The following is a 22,163-nucleotide window of genomic DNA, read 5'->3' on the forward strand; positions in this document are numbered from 1 at the left end:
ACCCAGAATAATTTGGTATCATCTGCAAACTTGGAGATTTCAGTGTGCACCTCCATTTCCAGGTCATTGATGGAAACGTTGATCAAAATAGGGCCCAGCACAGATCCCTGTGGGACTCCGCTTTTGACCTTCCTCCATCCTGAAAAGTGACCAGTTAGCTCTACCATTGCTTCCTGTCTTTTAACCAGCTGTCAATCCACAAAATAACTTTCCCTCCAATCCCATGACCGTGCTGGGTTTTTTTAAGTTTTTAGTGAGGTTAGCGTTGAATACTTTTAGTGAGGTTTAGTGTTGAATACTTTTTGAAAGTCCAAATACATTGCGTCAGCTGGGTCCCCCTTATCCATATGCTTGTTAACACCCTCAAAGAACTCCAGCAGATTTGTGAGGAAGAATTTCCCTTTACAAAAACCATGTTGGCTCTTCCCTAGCAGATCATATTTGTCCATGTGACTGCTGGCTTTATTCTTTATTATTGATTCCACCAACTTGCCAGGGATGGAAGTGAGACTCACTGGTCTCTAGTTCCCAGCATCACCTCTGGAGCGCTTTTTGAAGATGTATGTTATGTTGGCAGCCCGCCAGTCCTCTGGCACAGAGGTCATTTGTAATGAAAGGTTACATAGTATTGCCAGCAGTTCTTCAATTTTACCTTTGAGTTCCTTCAGAGCTCTGGGACAAATGCCATTCAGTCCTAGTGACTTAGTATTTAGTTTTTTGATTTGTTCTAAAACTTCCTCTGTTGTCACTTCATTCTGGTCCAATTCTTCAGACCCACCTGCTAGAAAGGATTGATCTGGCATGGAAATATCCCCAGTGTCTTCTGCAGGAAACACTGATGTAAAGAGTTCCTTTAGCTTCTCTGCTATGGCCTTAATGATCTTTGATAAGCAGCAGCAGCTCCAGTGCCTAGGAGAGCATATTAAAAGAGCAACGTTGTTAATCCTGATCCTTTCTATGTTCATCATAAACTTCAGGAGTTCCCTGGTTGGGTATTCTAATATATAGAGAAGAGATAGTGGGGCAACCACCCCTTAGACTTTCAAATACATACCAGATTAGAAAAAAGCTCTTGACATTTATCCTTTTTCACACCGATGACATCAGGTCTTTGACAGCAAGCACAGACCATGGCCTTCCAAATATAGAGCAAAGTTGTTGGGGTTTCTTTGTAATGAAAGTTAAACACATTCATTGCACACAACCTAATACATCTCATTCTGCACAGCCACCTTCCCCACCGACACAAGAAGAGAGCTTTTCAGCTTGTCACCTGAAAAGGGAATAAATAAAAAGCAATCCTTTCAAAAATGTTCTTGGTAAGATAAGGCCTGTTCATCTTAAAGTACCCAACCCTTCCCTTTGCCCATTTATATACACTGATGGTCAACATATACCCAGCACAGGAGCTCCCTTTATAAAGTCCCAGATTCACTCATGGCAGAAAAGACCCTCATGGCCAGTTGCAGGGCTTCACACTCTTTAAATGAGGTATCATTTAGATCAGAGGCGGGCAATATTTGGGACCGCAGGCCACATAGGCAGTTCTGGGGAACTGTCACAAGCCAGTCAGTGACAATAACTTTCCCTCCCCTGCAACAGCCCAGAGCCCACACCCTGCAGCTCCACACCGCCACTGCTACCAGCACCCAGTACAGCTGAGCACACAGCCATGGTCCCAGCCTTGGCCTGCCCCATGCCCATTCCAGACTCGGACCAGCCGGGACCCACATGCACAGCTCTGCCCTGGCCCACTTTGTGCCTGCTGCCAACCGCCTACCCATGCTGAGGAACGACAGCAGCGGCAGTGGCTAGAAAGAAGCTGCTGCTGGGCATGGGGGAAAAGCAGCTACCTCCCCCTTGCTGCTGATGGGCCCTTTTTGCTACAGCTGCCCAGACCCCACACTTGGGGTGCCCTGTGGCTCATCTACGCTGCACTGCTGCCATGCTGGGCAGCTCAGAGGTGGGGCTTCTGACGATGCCAGAAAGGAGCCATAGGGCAGCCTGGGCATGGGCTCTGGGTGGCTGCAGCAAGAAGGGCCCAGCAGCGGTGAGGGAGTGGTGGCAGCTTTTCACCCACACCCAGCAGCAGCTTCTCTCCAGCCACTGCCATTCATCATGGGCGGGCTGGTCCACAGCGAGCATAGTTAGAGCCTGGAACAGGGCTGTGCATGCAGGTCCTAGCTGGTTCAGAGGTGGTCCACTCCAGTTGAGGCAGGTCCAGGGTAGGCATGGAGTGGGCCAGGCCTGGGCCAGGACTGTGCCCATGGGTCCCTGCCAATACCATATGGCTGGGGCCAGTGGTGACAGCCAGTGGCAGCAGCAGCTGGAAGGAGCCACCGACACCTGGGCTGCCTAGAAATACAGTTCAGCCATGGAGCTGCCCCAGTTCTGCTGCGCACCTGGGGCTGGCAAGATGGACCACAGGCTGGATGGTGCCTGGGTCAGGTAGGACCAAGGGACCCATCATGGACTGGAAAAGGTCCCTCCATAGGCCAGATGCAGCCTACAGGCCATATTTTGCTCACCCATGGTTTAAAAGAAGACATCAGTGCAATGTCTTCCCATCTTTGAATCTGCCTCCCATGCTTCTGATGGAGTACTGTGTTGGGAGCTTGGAATCTGGCAGATTGTCATCCTGGGTCAGACAGGCCAATTACTTTTCCCCGCCACTTCCTCGGTGTGGAATGAACTAAGCCCCACCCCAGGGTATTGCCAGAGTTTGGCTTACTGGTGCCACATACTGACACATACCTGAGCTTGTGGAAGCAAAAATGAAGGCTCTTGTTCATGCTGCAGGTGGGAGCTTCATAACTTTGTGATTCAGGTGTCCAAGAGATGGTGATACATTGCAGATTAGAATGGACAGAACAGAAGCCTTTGGTACAGTGGGAGAAACAGACCTTGGGGCTATACTGCAGCCTACAGGGCCTCCCCATCACTAACCCCCACACATCCCCACTTATGCAAGCCCTACAACCTAGTACATCTCATTCTGCATATACACTTTCCACATTTACATGAGGAGGGAGTTCTGCAGCTTGTAGCTTCCCATTAGCACAGTCTGATCCTTTTCCATGCTGTTATTTTCACTGGGCATATCTACACGAGATGCTAACTGTGCAGTAGCTGAATAATTCTGTGTAGTGGTGTGTCACAACACAAACAGTACTAATATGCTACTATGCAGTATTATTCAACTACTGCACAGTAGCATCACTAAAAAGGCATTCGCTAGCACAGTGCACAGTAACTCCAGTTATTGGCATTTATTTAGTGCTTGATTATACAAGCACTAAATAAATGCACAGTAACCACTGCACACTAGCGTCTCATTGTCTCCTGGCAAAAAGAATGGGAGTAACTAAGTGACAAACCTGTTGAATGCAGCCAGCAAGGAATTACCCCCAGTGAGGAGTTAGCATTTGGCTCCAACTACAAATGGCATACATGGCAGAGCCCGGACAGATTGAGACTGGATCTTGGAAAATGCAACTTTCTTATGAAATCATGGGGCCTCTCTGCAACCAACCAACATGTTTGTTAGAAGAAGCAAACCATGGGTCAATTCCTGAGGCGGCCTTTAGCACAACAATGCACCCCACAAGATCTGGGAAAACCAACACCAGAAGCAGTGGCCTGTGCAGAATATTGGGAACAGGCTGTATAGAAAGGTTGGACTGGAGACACGATGAAGAAGTAGCATCTTGTGTAGACGTGCCCACTGAGATGCTCTTTGTTCATCTGGGGCTTTAGCAGCTTCTGTCTATGGATTCCTAAGCATCAGGAACACAGCCAGGGACTTATTCTGAGACACAGAAGTTCACAGTTCGTTGCTGAGCTGCCACTCCTTGAGTAAACATCTCCCTGAATGTATATGGCTGTTGTCCAAACATAAACAAGCCAGAAACCTGTCTGCCTTGTGCCAAACTTTCTTCTAACTAGACAATTAAAATAAAAAAGGATGTTGGGATGCAGTTTTTATGCCTTCTTCACAATAGATTTCTCCCCACAGCTCCAGGAGGAGTCTTGGGATGAGAGGATTAGGAAACCTCTCTAACCTTTGTATGTCATCTGAAACCCTGCTGATGAATGCCATATATTATGCAGCCTACTGTGTAACAATGCATTGGGTGCTAACCAAAGATGGGTTGCCTTTATCTGATGGCCAGGAGATGATCTGAAATTGCTTACTTTGTGAACTAAGACCTTTCTGCTACTGCTGGTTAAGAAGGATTTTAATCTTGCACATAAAGCAGTTGGAGCTTTGACCTCTGACCTGCATGTCCCATGGTCTGGCATTACATTGTCTGTATTGAGCTTTGGGCACAGACAGCAGGTAAAGTTGCCAGGGCTGCCTGGATGACTTTGAAGCTCAGGTCTCATTCAAAATGAATGGTATTTGGACTGGTAAATATAAGGTCATTTCTGAAAATGGGATTTAGCCGCCTCGGTCATTCAGATGTTTCTGAACATGTTGTTTCATAATGCTTTTGTACAGAGCTAAACATGAATGCAACCTTAGTAAATATCCTACTATTTTCCCACAGGCAATCTTCAGCTTCCCACACAGTGATTACTAGGGTAGCCACCTTAAACTAACTGACTAACAACAGGAGTGTCAAACACACAACGCACGGGCCAAATCTGGCCCACAGAGCCATCTGATCCAGCTCATGGGTCATATGCTGGCCCCAGCTTAGCGTGCAGTGTGCAGGCTGAACCCAGTACCACATACCCTGCACACAACAGAGGGTTGGTCTGGGGCATGTGCTGCCTGTGGCACCTGCCAGACCAGCCTTGCATGCTGGCTTCAGGGCCAGTCTGCTTATGCCATGCCAGGGCCAGCATGAAGGACTGGTCCAACAGAGCACCTCATGCAGCCCCCCTACTGTGCTGGCTCTCTGTGCAGTGTGCAGAGCATGTGGCGAGGTGGATGCATTGCATGCAGTATGCACGGAGCTCAGGACAGGCCTCAGGATTTGCTGTGCATGTGGCATGCAGGGCCAGCCAGGGGCAGATTAATGCATGGGCCCATGGGTCCTGGGCCCAGGGGCCTTGCCAATCAGGGGCTCCTGGGGGCTGGGGCAGGGGCCCACTCTGCTCCCCAGCCTGCAGGGGAAAGTCCTGCAAAATACTGAAGCTTTATCTCATGTTAAACATGAGAGCCAGTGGGAGGTGGTGACTGGGAACTTATTTGACTGTTTCGTGGGAATGACCAAGGTGAGGCAAGGATCCCTGCTGCTGCTGCCACTCACTGCCCAGCTGGTCTGTCTCTCCCTGCACCTAAAGGGGGCCTGATCCTGCCCACTGTCCCTCCCTCCTTCCCAAGGCTCAGGTTGCAGAGCAGGCAGACAGCTCAGGACAGACTGCCAGCACACATGAAACCCCCCTAGCAATGCTGGAGCCAAATCCATCTGCTCAGCAATATCATGTGGAGCTCTCCTGCAGGCAGCTCTGGCAGGTATGACCCCAAACCATGCCAGATTCCCCTGCAGGGCAGTGTGCTGTGCTTTGGTTCTGTTGCCAAGAGCTGGTTTGGGACACAGAGAAGGGGAATACCTCTTCCCCTTCCTGCATTTCTCAGTCCCAAATAAGGCTACCAATAGAGGGGGGTCTGCATCTCTCCCAAGTAATGGCAGCTCGTGTGGGGAAGTGTAAGCTCTTCCAGGGAATGATTAGATATAGATCTGTCTGTTTGTCTATCCATGTGCCTAGAGAGATGCATTATACAGGTTTCCCTCGCTTTACGCTGTACATTTGTTTCTGCAAAATAGCACGTCACTCGAATTCGCATAAAGGGAACCCTCTTTACAATGTAACAAATAGGGATACGTTCCAAGACCTCGACTGTACTGACCCCCAGACCCATTTCTACCTCTTTTACAAGACAATTTTGGTACTCACCAACAGCAGACAGTAGAAACAAGCTATCATACACTATCATAATGGGGATAGCAACTACAGAAACATGTATCAGAAACAATGAGCGAGGAGCACAGATCCACACAGGAGACAAAATTTTGGTGTGTGTCACTCCCACAATGCACTGCACAAAGCAGCTGACTGCGGGCTTCCACTACACGGATTGCATAAGAGTGAATTTACCTTGCATATAATGAATTTTAGGTACAAAAAGGGTCATCGCATAAGAGCAAATTCAGAACCCACATAAAGTGAGGGAAACTCTGTGTGTGTGTGTGTGTGTGTGTGTGTGTATGTGTGTGCGCATCTATATAGATATTTATATACAGATAAATATAGGTGGGGGGGCATTATGTGTGTGTAATTGTGTAATTATGTAACCAAAATGTATATATCTATACATTTTGGTTACATAATTATATGTTGGTAGCAATGAAACAGGTGTAATGGGTGTATTTAAAAGAGAGCTTTAAAGTACATGAAGTTTAGCATATTTTTAATGTTTCAGAAAAGATAAAAAAACACACTGAGATGTATTTTATAGGCCTACTGCTTTATTTTAATTGCAAGAAACATGAACAGTATTCTTAGACTCATGCTTGAGGCTATCACTGTGTTCTGTATTTTTCTTGTAGTAGTTTGCCATAGTGTAGGTACAATGTAAAATGTGTATTGAAAAAAAGGAGTCAGACAAGAGTCTACATGACCAATAGACCATCTTTCCTTTCATGTCGTTATTATACATTTATGGTGATCCCACACATCTGAGTCATTTTCCTAAGGCAGTTGTTTTATTCGGTTGTGTGTGCAGCAAAATTAAGTAGTTTATTTTGACATCGTGTGTTGTGCTTTATTTCTTAATGCACCCTGTAAACATTTAAGGGGTCTATTTGTTAATGCTTTTTGATACATTCATGTTTATAATGGTGTGTGGAGTGCCTCCAATTTTCTGTTTGCCCACAGCCCCAATAAATCTTAATCTGCCACCAGGGCCAGCACAGGGCATACGCTGCCCACAGCCTGTGGCCTGGACCTGGTGCTGTGTGTGGCACAGGGAGTCTGGGGTGCAGTCTGTATGTGGTGCAGACTGACCCTCTGGGCAACACCCTTGGTGCTGGGTCCCGCCCATGTGCCATGGGTAGCACATGCCCCATGCCAGCCCCATGTGCCATGTGCACATTGAGCCCTAGGGCCTGTGTGTTGCGTATGGCACATTGGCTGGACCTGGCACTGTGGGCCCTACCCAGGGGGTCAGTCCCAGTCCAGCCTGCAGACCAGCCCAGTCGCCCTCATCCAGCTCATGTGGCCATATTATTTTGATACCCCTGCCCTACAGAACCAACTAGCATATTACAGGATAGCATCATGCATCGTGGCGCATTGTTAACAAGTATGCAGATCTGAGAAAGTATTTCACATGATGCAAAGCCAGCATTTGGCTTTTGGGTGTTAGAAAGTGATACATGAATGTCACCCTTTAAGTTATAACAGAATGGTTATGCATGATCTCCTGTGACATTGTGCTGCATCTTTCCTCAAGCTCTGGACTGCTCAGCAAATACCCTTTTTAAACCCTTTGAGATCGCTCTGGAAAGTTATAGTGCGCATTGCCTCTTCATTAGAGTTGCTTCTTAAAGGTTATGCCAGTATGTGAACCTTGAGTATCGGCTGTTCCAACGCTGGGGAGAGCAGAGAAGAATTCTGGCTGGAGCTCCAGAGAGTAGCTGTGTCCACTGGCATTTTGTTTCACGTGAAGTCAGTTGAACTGGGTTGGGTTGGGCCTGTCTGGGTGTCTTAGCCTCGCTGGATCCAGTGGGGATTTTGACTTGACTTTTTTTTTCTCTCCCTCAGTAGCTTTTCACAGTCCTCCTGCTAAAGTTAAGAAGGAGCCACAGAGTCCCTCTTCGGACCCCGCACTGTCCTGCAGCCATAAGCAGCCATTTCGGTACCGCAATGGCGAGCAGTGCCTTTATGCCAGGTAATGCTGCTTACGTGACAAAGGGAAGGATGAATGAGTATTACTGAAGCATGTCTTGGGTTGACTGCTGGGTCAGTGAGGCAAACCAGCGATTGGGTCAGTTCCTGCCCCAGTAGAAACCTGTTAATGCCTTTTGCCTGTTTTGGCCCTTGCACCCAAGCAAGTAAAAGCATTTTACATGTTAAAATAAATCATTCCACAGATAACAGCATCCTAATATATCCCCAAAGACTTCCTGCATCTTCTTATTGAGTCTCTGTGGCTGGTCCCACTACCGAAACTATACTCTCTCCTCATGTCTCCCATGTGACCCCACCTTTCCACATCTCCCTCCCCAGATACTTTGCATATCTGTCTCTGCACCATTCCTGAGTATTTGCATGAGTTTCAGTGTAAGCTCTTCAGCCCAGAAGTCTTCTCTTCGTGTTTGCTCTGTAAAGTACCTTTAGATTTATCAATGAGAAGAATCAACAACTGGAGAGAAGCTCACGCCATATGTCTGCTTGTGGCATGTTGTCCCCAGCAAATAGAATGAGTTGCTCTCAGGGGATTATAATGTTTCAATATCTGCTTGACTGTCTCAGTGCCTATGATCAAACCAGACAAGCTGGAATCAAGTCCCCAGACCCAGGAACCCCGATACAGTCACCACTTCAACACTTCCCTAGGCAGGACAGGAGCTTCCTGAGCCTGCAGGGTCCATCCCGACCCACTTCCAGCCGTGGCTACCTCATGGAACACAGGTGAGTGACCACAGGTCTCTAGTGACTGGGGGGACTCCTCCAGGGTGCTCTGAAGTTGTTTAGTGCTTGGGGATGGGCGCCACATCCAAATCAAAGCAGTCTGCACCAGCAATAACAAAACTTTCCTCTTGTGCCCAACCTGCTCAAAGTTATTGCCCAGTGTGGGGGCATCAGTCAGCTGAAGCCCATTCAGCTGTATTGTTACTGATCACAGCGGGCTTTGGGACACCCTGCACGTGGTGTCTTTGCATGGCTGTAGTTGCACATGCAGCTCTCGCAAGTATTATACAGCCCCCTCTATAGCCTTAATAAGTCCCAATTCTCCCTGTCCTGGCACAGGGGTCCAGAATGTATGGATTTAAGGGGCACTGCCTCCACATTGACAATTTCCCCCTGTTCTAGCTCCATCTACCAGCCACCTGTGGAGATGTGCCATTCTTTCCCCTCCTCCCAGAGCACGGGCCGAGAAGCCCCAGTTGCCTACCAGCGCCAGATGTCTGAGCCCTGCCTGCAGTACCCTCAGCAGGGCTTTAAACAGGAGTACCACGACCCAACGTATGAGCAAGCAAACCAGATGGGGGGCAGCAGCACCCGCCAGTACCCAGCAGGCTTGGTGATCAAGCAAGAGCAGACCGACTATGCATATGACTCAGGTAGGGCAGGAAAATCCTCCTAATTGAAACAGTGCATGTGGGCCCGATTGCTGTCCCTGGGTAAGATGGCTTCCTGAGGTGTCTTCTCACTCCTGCAGCATCACCATGGCCTCTTGTTACCATCCCATGTTGCAACAGAGTTGGCTACTTTGGCTCCCTCTCCCTAGGGATAGCTCCCCCTCCACTACCATATCTTTTGAGCCTAAGACAGACCTCTGGGAGCATCCAGGAAAGCACTATCATAAAGATTAAAGCCCTAGGAATCCAAAGGCTCAGGCAGCTCAGTCAATGCAGTTTATCCAGCAGGAGGGTAAGCAGTGACTTGATCCCAGCCTATGAGTGCCTGAGAACAAAGTGGAGCCTCCATCTCCTGAAGTCTTCAAATCAATACCAGATATCCCTAGTGCAACCAGAAGTGATGGAGCTCATGTAGAATTTATCCCTGGGTGAGGTTCCCTGGTCTGTGATATGTAGGATGTCAGACTAGATTGGGGTCAGCAATGTTTTTGGGCTGAGTGCCAGAAAACCCTGCAACCTTACTTTGGAAGATGTGGGCAGTTGGCAGGGGAGCCATGAGGGTCCTGATCCTTGTTGTGGCAGTGCAACCCTAGCTCCTTCCCCGCCATGCTCCCTGAGGTGTGCATGCAACCACTGCCTGCTGTATCTGCTGCTCACCACCTGCTGTGAGCAGCCCAGGCTCTGTGGTGGGTGGCAGGAGCCTACCAGAGTCTAGGTTGCTTGCAGCAGGCAGCCACAAACCTGCAAGTGGCTGCATTTGGGTCCAGAGCCCCGGTCCAGCTCATTGCAGGCAGTGGCTGCACACATGCCTCAGGGAGCACAGCAGGGAAGGAGCCGGGGCTGCTTGGTGTAAGCAATGTGGGCTTCACCTGCCATGCTCTGACATACATGTCAGGGATTGCCAACCCATGGATTAGATGATGAGAACGATTCACACTGGCTTGTATTCTATGAATCAGACTTCCCAGGCTGCCAGCTAAGGATCCCTCAGGTGTTGTTACCCAAGCAGTCTGTCTTACCATATTTACTTGATTCTAAGATAAGGTTTTCCCCCTCATTTAACATGGGGGGAGCCCCTCAACTTAGAATCAAGTATCAGTGAGAGCAGGCAGCTGTGGTGGCTGGGGCTCCAGCCCCTACCCAGGATCAGGGCCATAGCTGCTGCAGCTGCCCACCCTCCCACTGCCACCCCTGCACCCCTTCATGTCCACCATGTAGCCTCTTCCCCGTATCTCCCCACCCCACACAGGCTCTGCTTCCTCACCTGCCCCTCTCCCTCCCGCACGGTCCTTTCTCCCTGCTGGCAGGCTCCATCCATGCTGCAGCCTGGAGCACTAAGCACCACCCCAGCCTAGCTCTGTAGCAGCAGCACACAACCTGCATGGCTGCTACAGGGTTTGGGCTGGGGCCATTCTCACTGCCCCTGGCTAGCATGGGGAGGGTGCCTGCTGGTACAGAGCAAGGTCAAGGTGGGAGGGAGCAGAAAGAAAGGCCCCAGACCTCAAAACCCCGATGCAGTCACCACTTCAACACTTCCCTAGGCAAGACAGGAACTTCCTGAGCCTGCAGGAAAGGGGGAGTAGAGGCTGTGAGGAAGGAGGAAGAGGGACCCAAGGATGCAGACGGGAAGGCAGGAAGGGGACAGAGGTAACCTGGGGACATAAGAAGGGTAAGGTGCTTGACCTCTCCCCACCACCTGCCCCCCACTGTCTGCCCCACTGCAGCAGTGGGGGTGGGGATGAATTAAAGATACCTTGAAATAATTTGAGTCTATATATGAAAAATTATAACAAATTTATTAATTTTTCATGTATAGAGTCTATTATTGAGAGGTCGTCTTAAAGTCAAGGTCATCTTAGATTTGAGTACATACAGTAATTTATTATCATGTGAGAGTTAAGGATTTCACAGAGTAATATATTTTACTGGACCAACAATGTAGTTCGGATAGAGTTAGACAAGCTTTTGAATGCAAGACATTCTTGTTTAGGTCCCTCAAATGTCTTGCATTCAAAAGCTTATCTAACTCTATCCCAACTACATTATTGGTCCAGTAAAAGATATCACCCTAAGAAATCCTTGACCCACATAATTTTTGGACCATCACAGCTACAACATCACTCCTACGCTACCATAATCTATTATTATGAATTCTACTGCAATAGAGCTTAGGGGCTCTGAACAAGGATCAGAGCTATGCATTGTACAAAAACAAAAAGATAGAGTTCCGCCCCGAAAAGCATCCTAGCCAGTTGATGAAGGGTACTGATGGTCACCAAATCGCTCCTCAAGTCTTTTCCATACGTTTGGGTTTACATCTCTCTGTAGGGGTCTGGACTCCCTTAGCCCTGTGCCTGAACTTGAAACTACAGGCACTCTGCTGTCAGAGGCTTCCTGGGCCCTCCTTTACTAGTGCACTTTTGAGCTAGGGGTAATGCAGGCTAATGCACAGCAATGCATATTTTCTAATAGCCAGTTATTGATCATTTTAAATGAGGATTGGGCAGAAGGGAGGACCAGATATCCCAATTTTTCTGCCTGGGCCTGGTCAGTCAACCTAGGTCAGTCAGGGGACATTATGCTGGACTTCTCTCCTTGCTACATGACAAAGCAGAGAATCTTTAGAAAACAGCTGGTGTTGAAATACTGGTGATCCTATAACTGCTTAGAATAGGGGCTGTTGTCCTGGGAGCCTCCCATTCTACCTGCTCAGTGGCCTAGTCTCCAGGGGTTTTTTGCTCCCAGTTCCCTGCCAGTATTGGATACATAGAGTGATGGGCTCTGCATCATTGAAATCAGGAGTAAAGCACTATCAGTGGTGCAAGAGTGGGTTCATATAGAATCAAATATGTAAGATGTCATACAGGAGTCTTGTACTCTGAGTGTGGTGGCAAAGACCAGGAAAAACATAGAAAGTCATATATTCAGTCATATGGCCATGTCCCCCATCAGCCTGGACCATAAGAATAATGTTTCCTTTAACAATGGTACCAGAGAATGTTTCTTAATTGGAACTCTGACCCTTGAAACCTGCAGAAACACTTTGGCACATGTCCAGGCTGCAGTGACCTCATCTTGATGGATTTGGGAGCAGACTCTTTCTTTCTGGATGTATTTTTAGTAATGTTCTCATTAGATTCCAAGGGCAAGTCCTTAAAAGAAGGAGCCTGCTCCTCCAGATCAGTTGAATGCACTTGCCATCAGTGAGGAGAAAGCATGGGGCATGTCTTCTTCTCTGTTTCGTTCTTTGTGCTGAGAGCATCCTGCGATCCCTGACTTCCCTCCAGCAGTGCAAAGTCACTAATCCAAAGCCACACGTGAGTGATTTTGGGACAGTTCTGTTCCCTACAGAGGTGAACAGTAATGAATATCCTCACATCACAGCCTAGGAACCACGCATCAGACTGGAGTCCATGTTGCCCAGTCTCCTGTCCCCAACAGTGCCCAACACCAGAGGGCTGGAGAGTTGTGCAAGACACCCTGTAACGGAAATATTTTTAAAATTGGTTCCTAGTCCCAAGCATTTAGAGACAGGCTCATTTTGTGAAGCAGGAGGGTTTATCTCCCTAATGTGTTTGCAACTCATTAAGGGTAATTCTGGATATTCTCATTATTCATACCCATTATTCTTATAAATGTCAAAGTTGTTGGCCTTAAATAGCATCCTGTACTGGTGAGTTCAAACAGGATAATATACATTGTGCTAAAAAAACCAAAACCTTTTCTCACTTTTAAATGTCACCTTTGTGGATCCCCTACTCCTGAGTCACAAGCTCAGAGGCCAGGGATTTGTCAGAGAAGAGCACTGATTTTCCATGGAAGGTACCCAGATACTGTGGCAATATTACACCTCTAAATTACATGGATAGGTGGATAGTGGGTGTTGGCGAGAGCTGGGGATGGGATGCTTATACTCAGGTGACATTTCTCCACCTGGGACAACCCTCATGGGAGGAAAGGTGGTTCTAGCCCATGGGTTTGGCTCTGGTCAGCTGGGACATAAAGCTAGCCAGAGGGAACGGACTGAGGAACAGTAAGCGGGATCTGCAGAAAGAACCAGCTGAGAAGTCCTCATCCAGCCTTGGGCTCTGCTGTGAGCTCCTCTGCATCTCCATTTCACTCTCTGCTGGTTTTGCTGAGCTATACAAGCATCAGCCTTGCAGAAGTTGCACTGAAATCCCCTTGTGGAAAAAAGCAGAGAGAAGGGAGTCAGATGTCTTGGAGTCAAATGTACAGGGAACGTGCCTCAGGTCTCTGCAGCAAAAGACATGCTCATTGGGTGACCTTCAAATGCTGGTGGAGCTGGAGTGTTTCTCCCCAGTGCCAGGGATTGCATTACATAACCTTGAACTGCAGCCCCTCCCTGCAGCTTGGCAGAGAGAGCTCCTCTCCGTCTGAATGGAGTTGGAGGAATTTCATTCACAAAATGGAGGACTGGGGAAGGAGCTGAACTCCCTGGCGGGTTGTCGGTGGTGTCAGTTTTCACCACACACTCTCTTCTTATAGGCAGCTGACATCAGCCCGTGGCTGGTAACATGAGCCAGGAGTGGAACTGTCTGACTGCTGCCTGGAGCAATTCAGGGACAATGAGGAATGACTCCCTGGCTTGGAGGTTAAATCATTACGATAAACCCCCCTTGCTCCAATGAACAGATCTTTGCTTTTTTTAGATTTTTGCTTTTCACCCCACTCGGGCTGGTGAGAGCCGCCCCAAGGTCACGGGCAAGAGCAGAGCTGGAATTTGGTTTGCTGGGGTAGGCAGAGTTTGCTAGCCCACTGCACTCAGTTTGAATCCCTCAAATCTGTCAAGCCCTGCTCCACACATATCACAGAGGATTTCAGAGCTGATCACAACGTTATGAAATTGTGTATTAGTAAACTCCAAAGGGGGCTGCCTGGGAATCTGACAATACAGGGAAGGAAAATATTTGCTACGTTAAAAGCCTGTTTTGACTGCATTATGGTTATTTTAACAGACTGGTGTCCCTTAGCAAAAATAAATTCAGTCTAAGTTCCCAATAAGGTCCAAAATGCATTTCTGTGGCTACATTGCTGTTACCCCTTCTCCAAGTCCCTGTGTCCAAAATGGGGTGGAAGATGTGCTGCCTGCAGAGAAACAGCTTTCATCAACCTAGTTTATATTAGGGATGAATGTACAGTGGAGTCTGTTGAGTGTATCCATTGCCTGTAGCATCAGGAAATTTTCTGCTGAAGGCAGCTGCATTGCACAAGAGATGAGATAAACCCTAAAAATATGAGATAATGTTTATCCCAAAATATAATATAGATATAGATATGAGATAATATCCCAAAATGCTCAGCCCCAGTCCATCTGGAGCTACAAAACAGGTTTGATCTGGGAAAACATAAAATGCAGTATAAACTTCACTAGTTGTGTATTACCTAGTGGACAGAGCCTTTAAACTAGCTCTCTTCCCACCTTTTTAACCTCATGCTTTCTTTAATGATTAGAACAACACTTTATTAAATTTTAAATGCAAAATGCCTGTAACTATACGGCTGAGACAGACTTTTTATACAGCATGCATCAATATCGCTACAGTACGCAGCTGAACTATAGTAATGTCCATATAGTAATATACTAGCTCCCTTACCTGGAACAGTCACCACCCAGTATAATGTTATCTTAACCCAGATCTAAATGGAAAAGAAATAGCAAATGAATATATATACTCCTGCCCCTGTCCTTCCAGGATTCTGCATTACCAGGACAGTGCACAGTGTGGACAGATTATTTTCTCTCCTTCTACTTGGCATCACAGACAAAGCCAGTGCTTTGGGCAGTATCACAGTTATACCTTCCTATAATCCATGGTTGTTGGATACCTGCTGAGAGGGCAAGCCTAGAATGAGACTGAGTAGATGATTTAAGGCTACCCTGGTCTTTCTGTTTTCCTTAGAAGGGCTCAAGTTGGTTGAAGAGATGTGTGTTTCTGATTGTTCTGTAGATGCTGGCTGTCCTTCCATGTACATGAACACTGAGGGCTACCGAAGCCATTCACATACTGAAGGGCCGTTAGGTAAGAGTTGCATATGACACTATCTCCTGATCCTCTACTTCTGCTATAATGACCTCTGTTCCAGTGCTGCTCTTTCTTTGTGTTCTCTGACTGCTGCTGCTCATGTCTCTTTCTAGGATATGGCTATGACAAGCAAATGAGGCCATTCTCTGAAGATGTCTGTGTTGTTCCAGAAAAATTTGAAGGTCTGAAAGAAAATGGTGTGATTTCCAAATTCTGGTCTGGGGCAAGTTTATCCAATGCCCTCTGTAGCCAGGTCACCAGGCAGCATTGTGTACACTGCCTGCTCTACTTAGTATAGGACCCTGTCCATAAGACAGAACTCCTTCCTTATGCGTGAGCCATACCTGATATCCTGCTTCTCAGGAACGTGTTTCCTGGGCTTCTCATAGCAGGAAACAGACTTTTGAGCATGGTGTTTGGCTTGGCCCAGAACTGCTTCAAAAAGCAGCTCGCTGGAGTTAACATCACTCACAGTAATGTGACTACTGTTCAATCTGCAAACAGGTTTTGGTTAGTCTGATCCTGGCCACAGCCTGTCAACCACAGCACAGAGCGTGCTGTAGGAGTGCCACAGGAAGGGATGCAGACTGTAGCCATGTTTTGCTGCTGCAGGGAGTCAAGCCTGAACTTGTAAATGCTTTCTGCTAGAATTCAGGCCTAACATCTGCCCAGAGTGCTGGCACCTGCCTTTCTCAGAAACAATTACAGCTTTACTCATCCCATTTAGTATATGCATGCCCCACTGAGGACTCCAGGGGCTGGCCCTGTCTTTGTGAACAATAAAAGGGGAGCTTACATAACACACTTTGATGCTGGGTGGTAGCCAGCTGTGCTGCATCCAGCTTGATGACAGATGTGTGCCTGGGCCTGAAGGGACAGCCAGTAGTGATACCCTATTCCTGGGATGTGAAACAGCAGAAATGGTGAGACGAGTCTATAGCAGGCAGTGAAGCTAGAAGGAAAACACATCTAGTACGAAGTTCTTTCTGCAGAAGGCTCCTAGAAATTGGGTGGCTGCAGTCTCTAGCCCCCAGTGCAGGAGGGGGGGAGGGGGGAGCCAAACCCATGGGTGCCTTGTTGCGTTTACACTGCAGGGTGATTCACAGATCTTTTGTAGTCCAATTTTCACTGTACTCTGAGGCCTGTTTGTGCAGCCACTCTCTTCCCTTGCATAAATAGCAGGGGGAGGAAATCTGCAGTATGTGCTGCCTGTGGCTTGCCTTGACTTCTGTGCCATTCCACTGAGAAGCTCTTTTCACCCCTTCTTTGTGAAGTGAGGAGCCCTCACCCACAAAAGTGTTGGCGGATGACAGTAGGAGAGGGAAGGGTTATAGGTAGAGAAGCCCTCTTTGTTTGTTCTGCTCAGCAGGAGACATCAAGCAGGAAGTCGGCGGGTACCGGGAAGGACCCCCATACCAGCGGCGGGGTTCTCTCCAGCTTTGGCAGTTCCTGGTGGCTTTACTGGACGATCCCACCAACTCCCACTTCATTGCATGGACTGGCAGAGGGATGGAGTTCAAACTCATCGAGCCAGAAGAGGTGAAAACCATTCAGCTTCTCCCCAGGAAAAATGAGGGGTCATGGGGCTGAGCTTCTGGGACTGGAGACTCATCAGGGCAGGGGCCTTTATCCCAAGTCTGTAAAGCCCCCTGCCTGCCTGCCTGCCTGCCTGCCTGACAGTGGTGCTAGCTAGCTGAGAATTGTCACTGAGGCTGGGGTTTTCATAGCCCCGGCTCAGGAGCAGGTGAGCAGTCTGGATGGTGTATCCAGAATAAGGAGCTATGTACTCTCCTCCTCCAATAGGTCCTTCACTGGGTTTTAGAGTTACTAAGGAAAAATGCAGTTACTGAGTGGACCATCTGGCTCCTTCCTTCCAAGGGACTTTTACTCTCAAGCTGGTGTCACATTGGTTTTATGCCACCTGCATCCTGTTCACTGAGAAATGGACTGGAGGCAGTCATTTTTTTTTTAATTTCACTGGTTCCAGTGTTTTTAATAGAAATCTGAAAGAAAGGATATCCTACTCTAGGCATGGGTGGATAGAAACTGCAGTTAACAGGAACATCACTTCTAATGTTGCCCTGTCCTGAACAGAGCAATAAACTCTGATAACAGCTGGAAATGTGTCTGCAACATCCATTAATGTCAGGACCAATTTATAGCTGCATTTAATGCTATTCTCACTAAACCTCAGGCTCTTACAAACACATGCCACACAGATGGGCTGAGTTGCTTTGCTGGGTCACTGCTTTGCTAACATACATCAGTAGTTCTCAAAATGGTTAGACTCAAGACAGACCTTGGTAAATGCTGGCTCTTAGTTTTCACTCCTTTTTTGACAACAGAAAAATAATAGAGAATTTCATTTGTTGCAAAAAACTCAGAAAGATCACAACCGGTCAGAACGTTTTTAACACTGTGGATTCCTATCTGAAATTTCTGGGTTTCTCTTGTGTATTGTGTTTGCAGGCTGCATCCACATGAGCATAAAAATTTGTTTCTCTGGGGATCAAGAAGCAGCTGTACACCTTGTGCTGCTGCTGCTTGTCCCAAGGAAATGCCTGTGCCAAATGCCCTCTGACGCACAGCAGGTTACCCCATTTATGCTGTCCCCAGCAGCCTTACCTGGGGTCCCGGATGCCTTACGGAGCTGCAGTCACAGCACTCCTGCCGCTCAGAGCCTGGCCAGCAGCCAGAGCATGGCTCCGGCCAGCCAGGCTTCAGTTCTGAGCAACATGTACTGCCCCCACGTGCACCACCCCACTTTTTTTTTCACACAGGTTTTTTTGACACCGGAATCTCCCAGGATCAAAAAACCCCTGTGCTGCTACCTTGCACTGGGAAGAATACCTGAATGTGCAGCGTGTGGTGCTGCAGACAGGTCTCCGGCCCCACATACTGCACAGCCACACTCGTCTGGACGTGGCCTAACAGTGCTAACATTGTGTTGCACCCTGCAGCACCCTTGAAAGGATCTCAAGGCACTGTAGGGTGCTGTGAACTCTGGTTGAGAATCACTGATATACATTTACAATGTTTTTCTGTCTTGTAATTGTATAACTGGCTCAGCCTTCATGAAAGGCTGAAAAGAGCTTCATTTGAAGTGGCCCTTTCCATAGGTGGCATAGCAGTGAAAATGTCCCATCAATATATGGGTACCTGTTAAAAAATGCCAAGCCTTTTTCATGAAGAATAGAGGATTATATACCATTTTTGCTAGCTGCTTAGCATCTGGGATTCCCCAGAATCCTCAAACATGCTTGTTTATTGTCAGCATATCGGGAGACCAGGAGAAAGCTGATTAGCTAGTGGGGGTTTGCATACTGAAAGTCTGTTCAATCAGTGCAGTTGCCTTGGGGATGCCTGCAGACTCACATTCTGTGTTGGGGGTAAAGGAAGCACCTGTCTTTCAGCCCTGCCCTTATTGTTCACTGCCACTTAAAAGGTGATAACTTATCATCATTCACTCCATTGTGTGGCTGCTCTTAATTATTTGTATTAGTACCCTAAGCAGCAGCCTTCCCTTAAAAATGAAACTCATTGAATCTCCCCCTAAACACATGTGTGCAAACACTCATACATGCATGTGTCATCTGGTCTTTTCCAGGGGGCTCACAAATGTTAATATGTTTTGGTGTTTGTGCTGCAGGTAGCGAGGCTTTGGGGCATCCAAAAGAACCGGCCCGCCATGAACTATGACAAGCTGAGCCGGTCCCTTCGCTACTATTATGAGAAGGGCATCATGCAGAAGGTCAGTTTGCAAATTTATTGGCATCTCGGGCCTTCAGTGACACTTGTGTTGCTTGTGGTCAGAAGTTTCAGAACATGCAGTGAGTCAGCCAGGCTTCTGGAGGCTTCCTCTTTCACCTACACCTTCACTTGCACAGCAGTAAAGAAAGAACAGAAACCCTAAAAGGAAAGGATGAAGGAGCTGAATCCAGGGAAAGATGACAAAGAGGAGGCATACTTCTTTATCTCTCCATGTCTGTCTTCAGTGGGGAGAGGGGAGGAATTCTTCTGGCAGCAAATGCCCAGGAATTACTGCCTGGGACAGAAGAACTCTGGAGGGTGATGGGAGAGGAATGCATTTTTGTGAACCCTGTGGTGTGGAGACTGTCCCTTCCTAAAACTATTTGGAAAGAACCTACCATGAAATAAATAGCTGTCATAGGGAAGCTGTAGTTGCTCCAATCATGTGAATTTATAAAGCTACTAAAGAGCACCAAACTGTAAGTCCCAGGTGCCCCAAGAAACCATATAAATATCTTGTAAATCCAGAAGTCTGCTGCCAATCAAACAGCTTCCTATCTCCACAACCACAATTCTCTCTCTTGTCCCCCTGCATTTCCAGGGAAAAATAGTTGAACTTTGTGACATGCTCTCTTTCCCTAAAGCTGTTCCAGGTAGGAACAGAGCAGCAGCTGAGGGGAAGACATTGTAGGGACTGGTGGTAGTCTTCCCCTGATGCAGTGAGAAAAGCTAGGGAGCCAAGGCTTTTTCCAAGCCCTGCCACCATGGCTCCCTTTTTACCCCATGGGCATATCCAGACAAGCATGTACATGCTGTATGCAACACTGCAGACCCATCTGTGACACTGCACATGCCACACATGCAGGCATTCCCCACACTGCTAATTTGCAGTGCAGGGGGGTGGGGTTGACACCGGGAGATGCCAGTGTCAAAAAAACCTGCACTAGAAAAATGTGTGGTGCACGTTGGCAGTAGCATGTGCCACTTGAAACTGGAGCCTGGCCAGCCAGAGATACACTCCAGCTGCTGGCCAGGCTCTTTGCTGCCAGATCACCACCACTGGAGCCCCAGGAGGGCCCCAGGTAAGGCTGCTGGGGCCAGCCCAGGTGCTGGCCCCTTCCTCTCCTACCCCACCCGGGGCTACTTGCCTTGCACCAGAGCACACCTGCAGGGGCGTTCCCTGGAGGCAAGGAGCAGTGGCACAACCATGTGCTTTTGTTATATGTCCCCGAGGAAATGCATGTGGATGCTCATCTGGATGTGCCCCGTGTGTCTGTTACTGTTGTTACTTGCTGGGAACATTCAGCTGCATGCTGGATGGGTGCAACAGACACTGCAGTACGTGACTTGTCTCCATCCTGCAGGTTGCTGGAGAGCGCTATGTATACAAGTTTGTTTGTGAGCCCGAAGCCCTCTTCTCCCTGGCCTTCCCAGACAATCAGCGGCCTACCCTGAAAGCTGAGTTCGATCGGCAGGTCAGCGAGGAAGATACAGTTCCCCTGTCCCACCTGGATGAGAATGCTGCATACATGCAGGACCTTGGGAGTCTTCCTTCCCAACCTTACAACAAAGGCTACACATACTAATACCATTGGGTCCTTAATGTAGCCCTTGTGTGTGTATATATGGAGATGTTTGGTTAGTATTCAGTATAGGAGCTATCCTGGACCAGCCTGGGGCTGTACTAGGCTTTATGAATAGCTGCATCAGTCTGGCAGAGATGCCCATCCTCAGACAACCAGCCAGCAGCCCCATGACAGGGCCCCTAAACTTGGTGAGGCAGAACTGGTTCTCTCACCAACACAAAAAACTTCCAGTGGACAGGCTAACGATGCTGGCAGCAGCATACAGAGTCTGTGCCATCTACAGCCAAAGCATGATCCTGTCACATTCCCTGTGACTGTCCTGGAGCTCCAGCTGAGGGGTCTAGGGAAGGAAATAGGTCCCCCTGGGCTTTGCCTCTGACTTTATGATGCTCCAACACTGCTCTTAATTCTCTTCCCCACAACACACACAGAGCCCCCACCTAACCTTTCCCTCCCCCACATAAGCAATGTTCTTGCCTGCGCTCACACGCATGCTGGCAACGGGTGTTCATTCTATCCCGATGAGCCACTGGGCATGGGAGGTTTCCAGTGTCATGTTTTCATATAGATGCTTTCTGAGAACAGGGAATATTTGCTCTCCTGTATGTGCTTGCTCCTGCCTTGGTGCCTCCTTGCTCATAATACTTTATACATGGGCTATTTTGTGTGCTAAGCCTGATGTCACTATGGGAGAGGACTGGCTGCTACTGGCCAGTGCCATTGTGTTCTGGGTTGCAGCATGGCAGCAAATGCTGCTGTGGGTAAACCAGAAGCCCCCTCATATTTCCCCTTCCAGGCTGGCCTGTGGCTCTAAACTTATGTAACCTCACAGATTACTATGAATTGACACAGCTGGTGAAGCTAAGCCAGAGAGCAACACAGAGAGAGAGATTTGGAGCCCTTGCACTCCAATCCTGCCTAAGGGCCATCGTACTCCAAGCTCTATGACCAAGCTACTTGCTGGCTGCTGATTCCTCCAGCCCAAGCTGGGCCTGCACATGGCAGACAGGTTCTTCCAGACTGAACAGCTTCCTCCAAAGTCATTCTCAGCAGTTTCTACAACTCCATCAAGTGCTGGTCATACCTTCCTTACCTGGACATGGCAGAGAAATCTTGGGCACTAGAAAATCATCTCAACAGCTGGTGGGGGAGGGAGATGGTGAGCCAACTGCTTTACAGAAAAGCAACACACCCAAGGTCTTAACATCTGTATTTATCCTTTCCAGACATGCATGTTCAGGATATGGGAAGGGGTGTTCCTAGGGTACTGTCTGAAAAAGGGCTTCACTGGCCAGGGCTGGCACACAATTTTTGGGGGGCCCCTGCAAAATATAGTTTTAGGGGCTCCTGACACAAAGAAGCTGGTGATGGCGGCAGGGAGTGGTGAGCGGCCGAAGAAGCCGCCTTCAGCAGGAGGCAGGGGGGAGGGGGGGGTGGTAAGCAGCTGGACATGAAGCCTGTATTGT

At 48.2% G+C, this 22,163-nt stretch overlaps 1 protein-coding gene across 1 annotated transcript in view; it reads left to right on the forward strand.

Moving 5' to 3' along the window:
* Positions 1 to 21,875, forward strand: part of ETV4 (ETS variant 4) — a gene marked incomplete at its 5' end in the record, with an annotated part of 60,307 nt that extends 38,432 nt beyond the window's left edge. The window contains 8 exons of the mRNA XM_019522923.1: positions 7,777 to 7,903; positions 8,488 to 8,646; positions 9,049 to 9,299; positions 15,287 to 15,358; positions 15,475 to 15,543; positions 16,731 to 16,900; positions 19,011 to 19,112; positions 20,476 to 21,875. Coding sequence (XP_019378468.1) covers positions 7,777 to 7,903; positions 8,488 to 8,646; positions 9,049 to 9,299; positions 15,287 to 15,358; positions 15,475 to 15,543; positions 16,731 to 16,900; positions 19,011 to 19,112; positions 20,476 to 20,697 — 1,172 coding nt within the window. The remainder of the gene's footprint in view (positions 1 to 7,776; positions 7,904 to 8,487; positions 8,647 to 9,048; positions 9,300 to 15,286; positions 15,359 to 15,474; positions 15,544 to 16,730; positions 16,901 to 19,010; positions 19,113 to 20,475) is intronic.
* Positions 21,876 to 22,163: the final 288 nt, after the last annotated feature.

This window comes from Gavialis gangeticus, unplaced genomic scaffold (assembly GCF_001723915.1).
Source record: "Gavialis gangeticus isolate Ggan-Ray unplaced genomic scaffold, GavGan_comp1, whole genome shotgun sequence".
NCBI lineage: Eukaryota > Metazoa > Chordata > Crocodylia > Gavialidae > Gavialis > Gavialis gangeticus.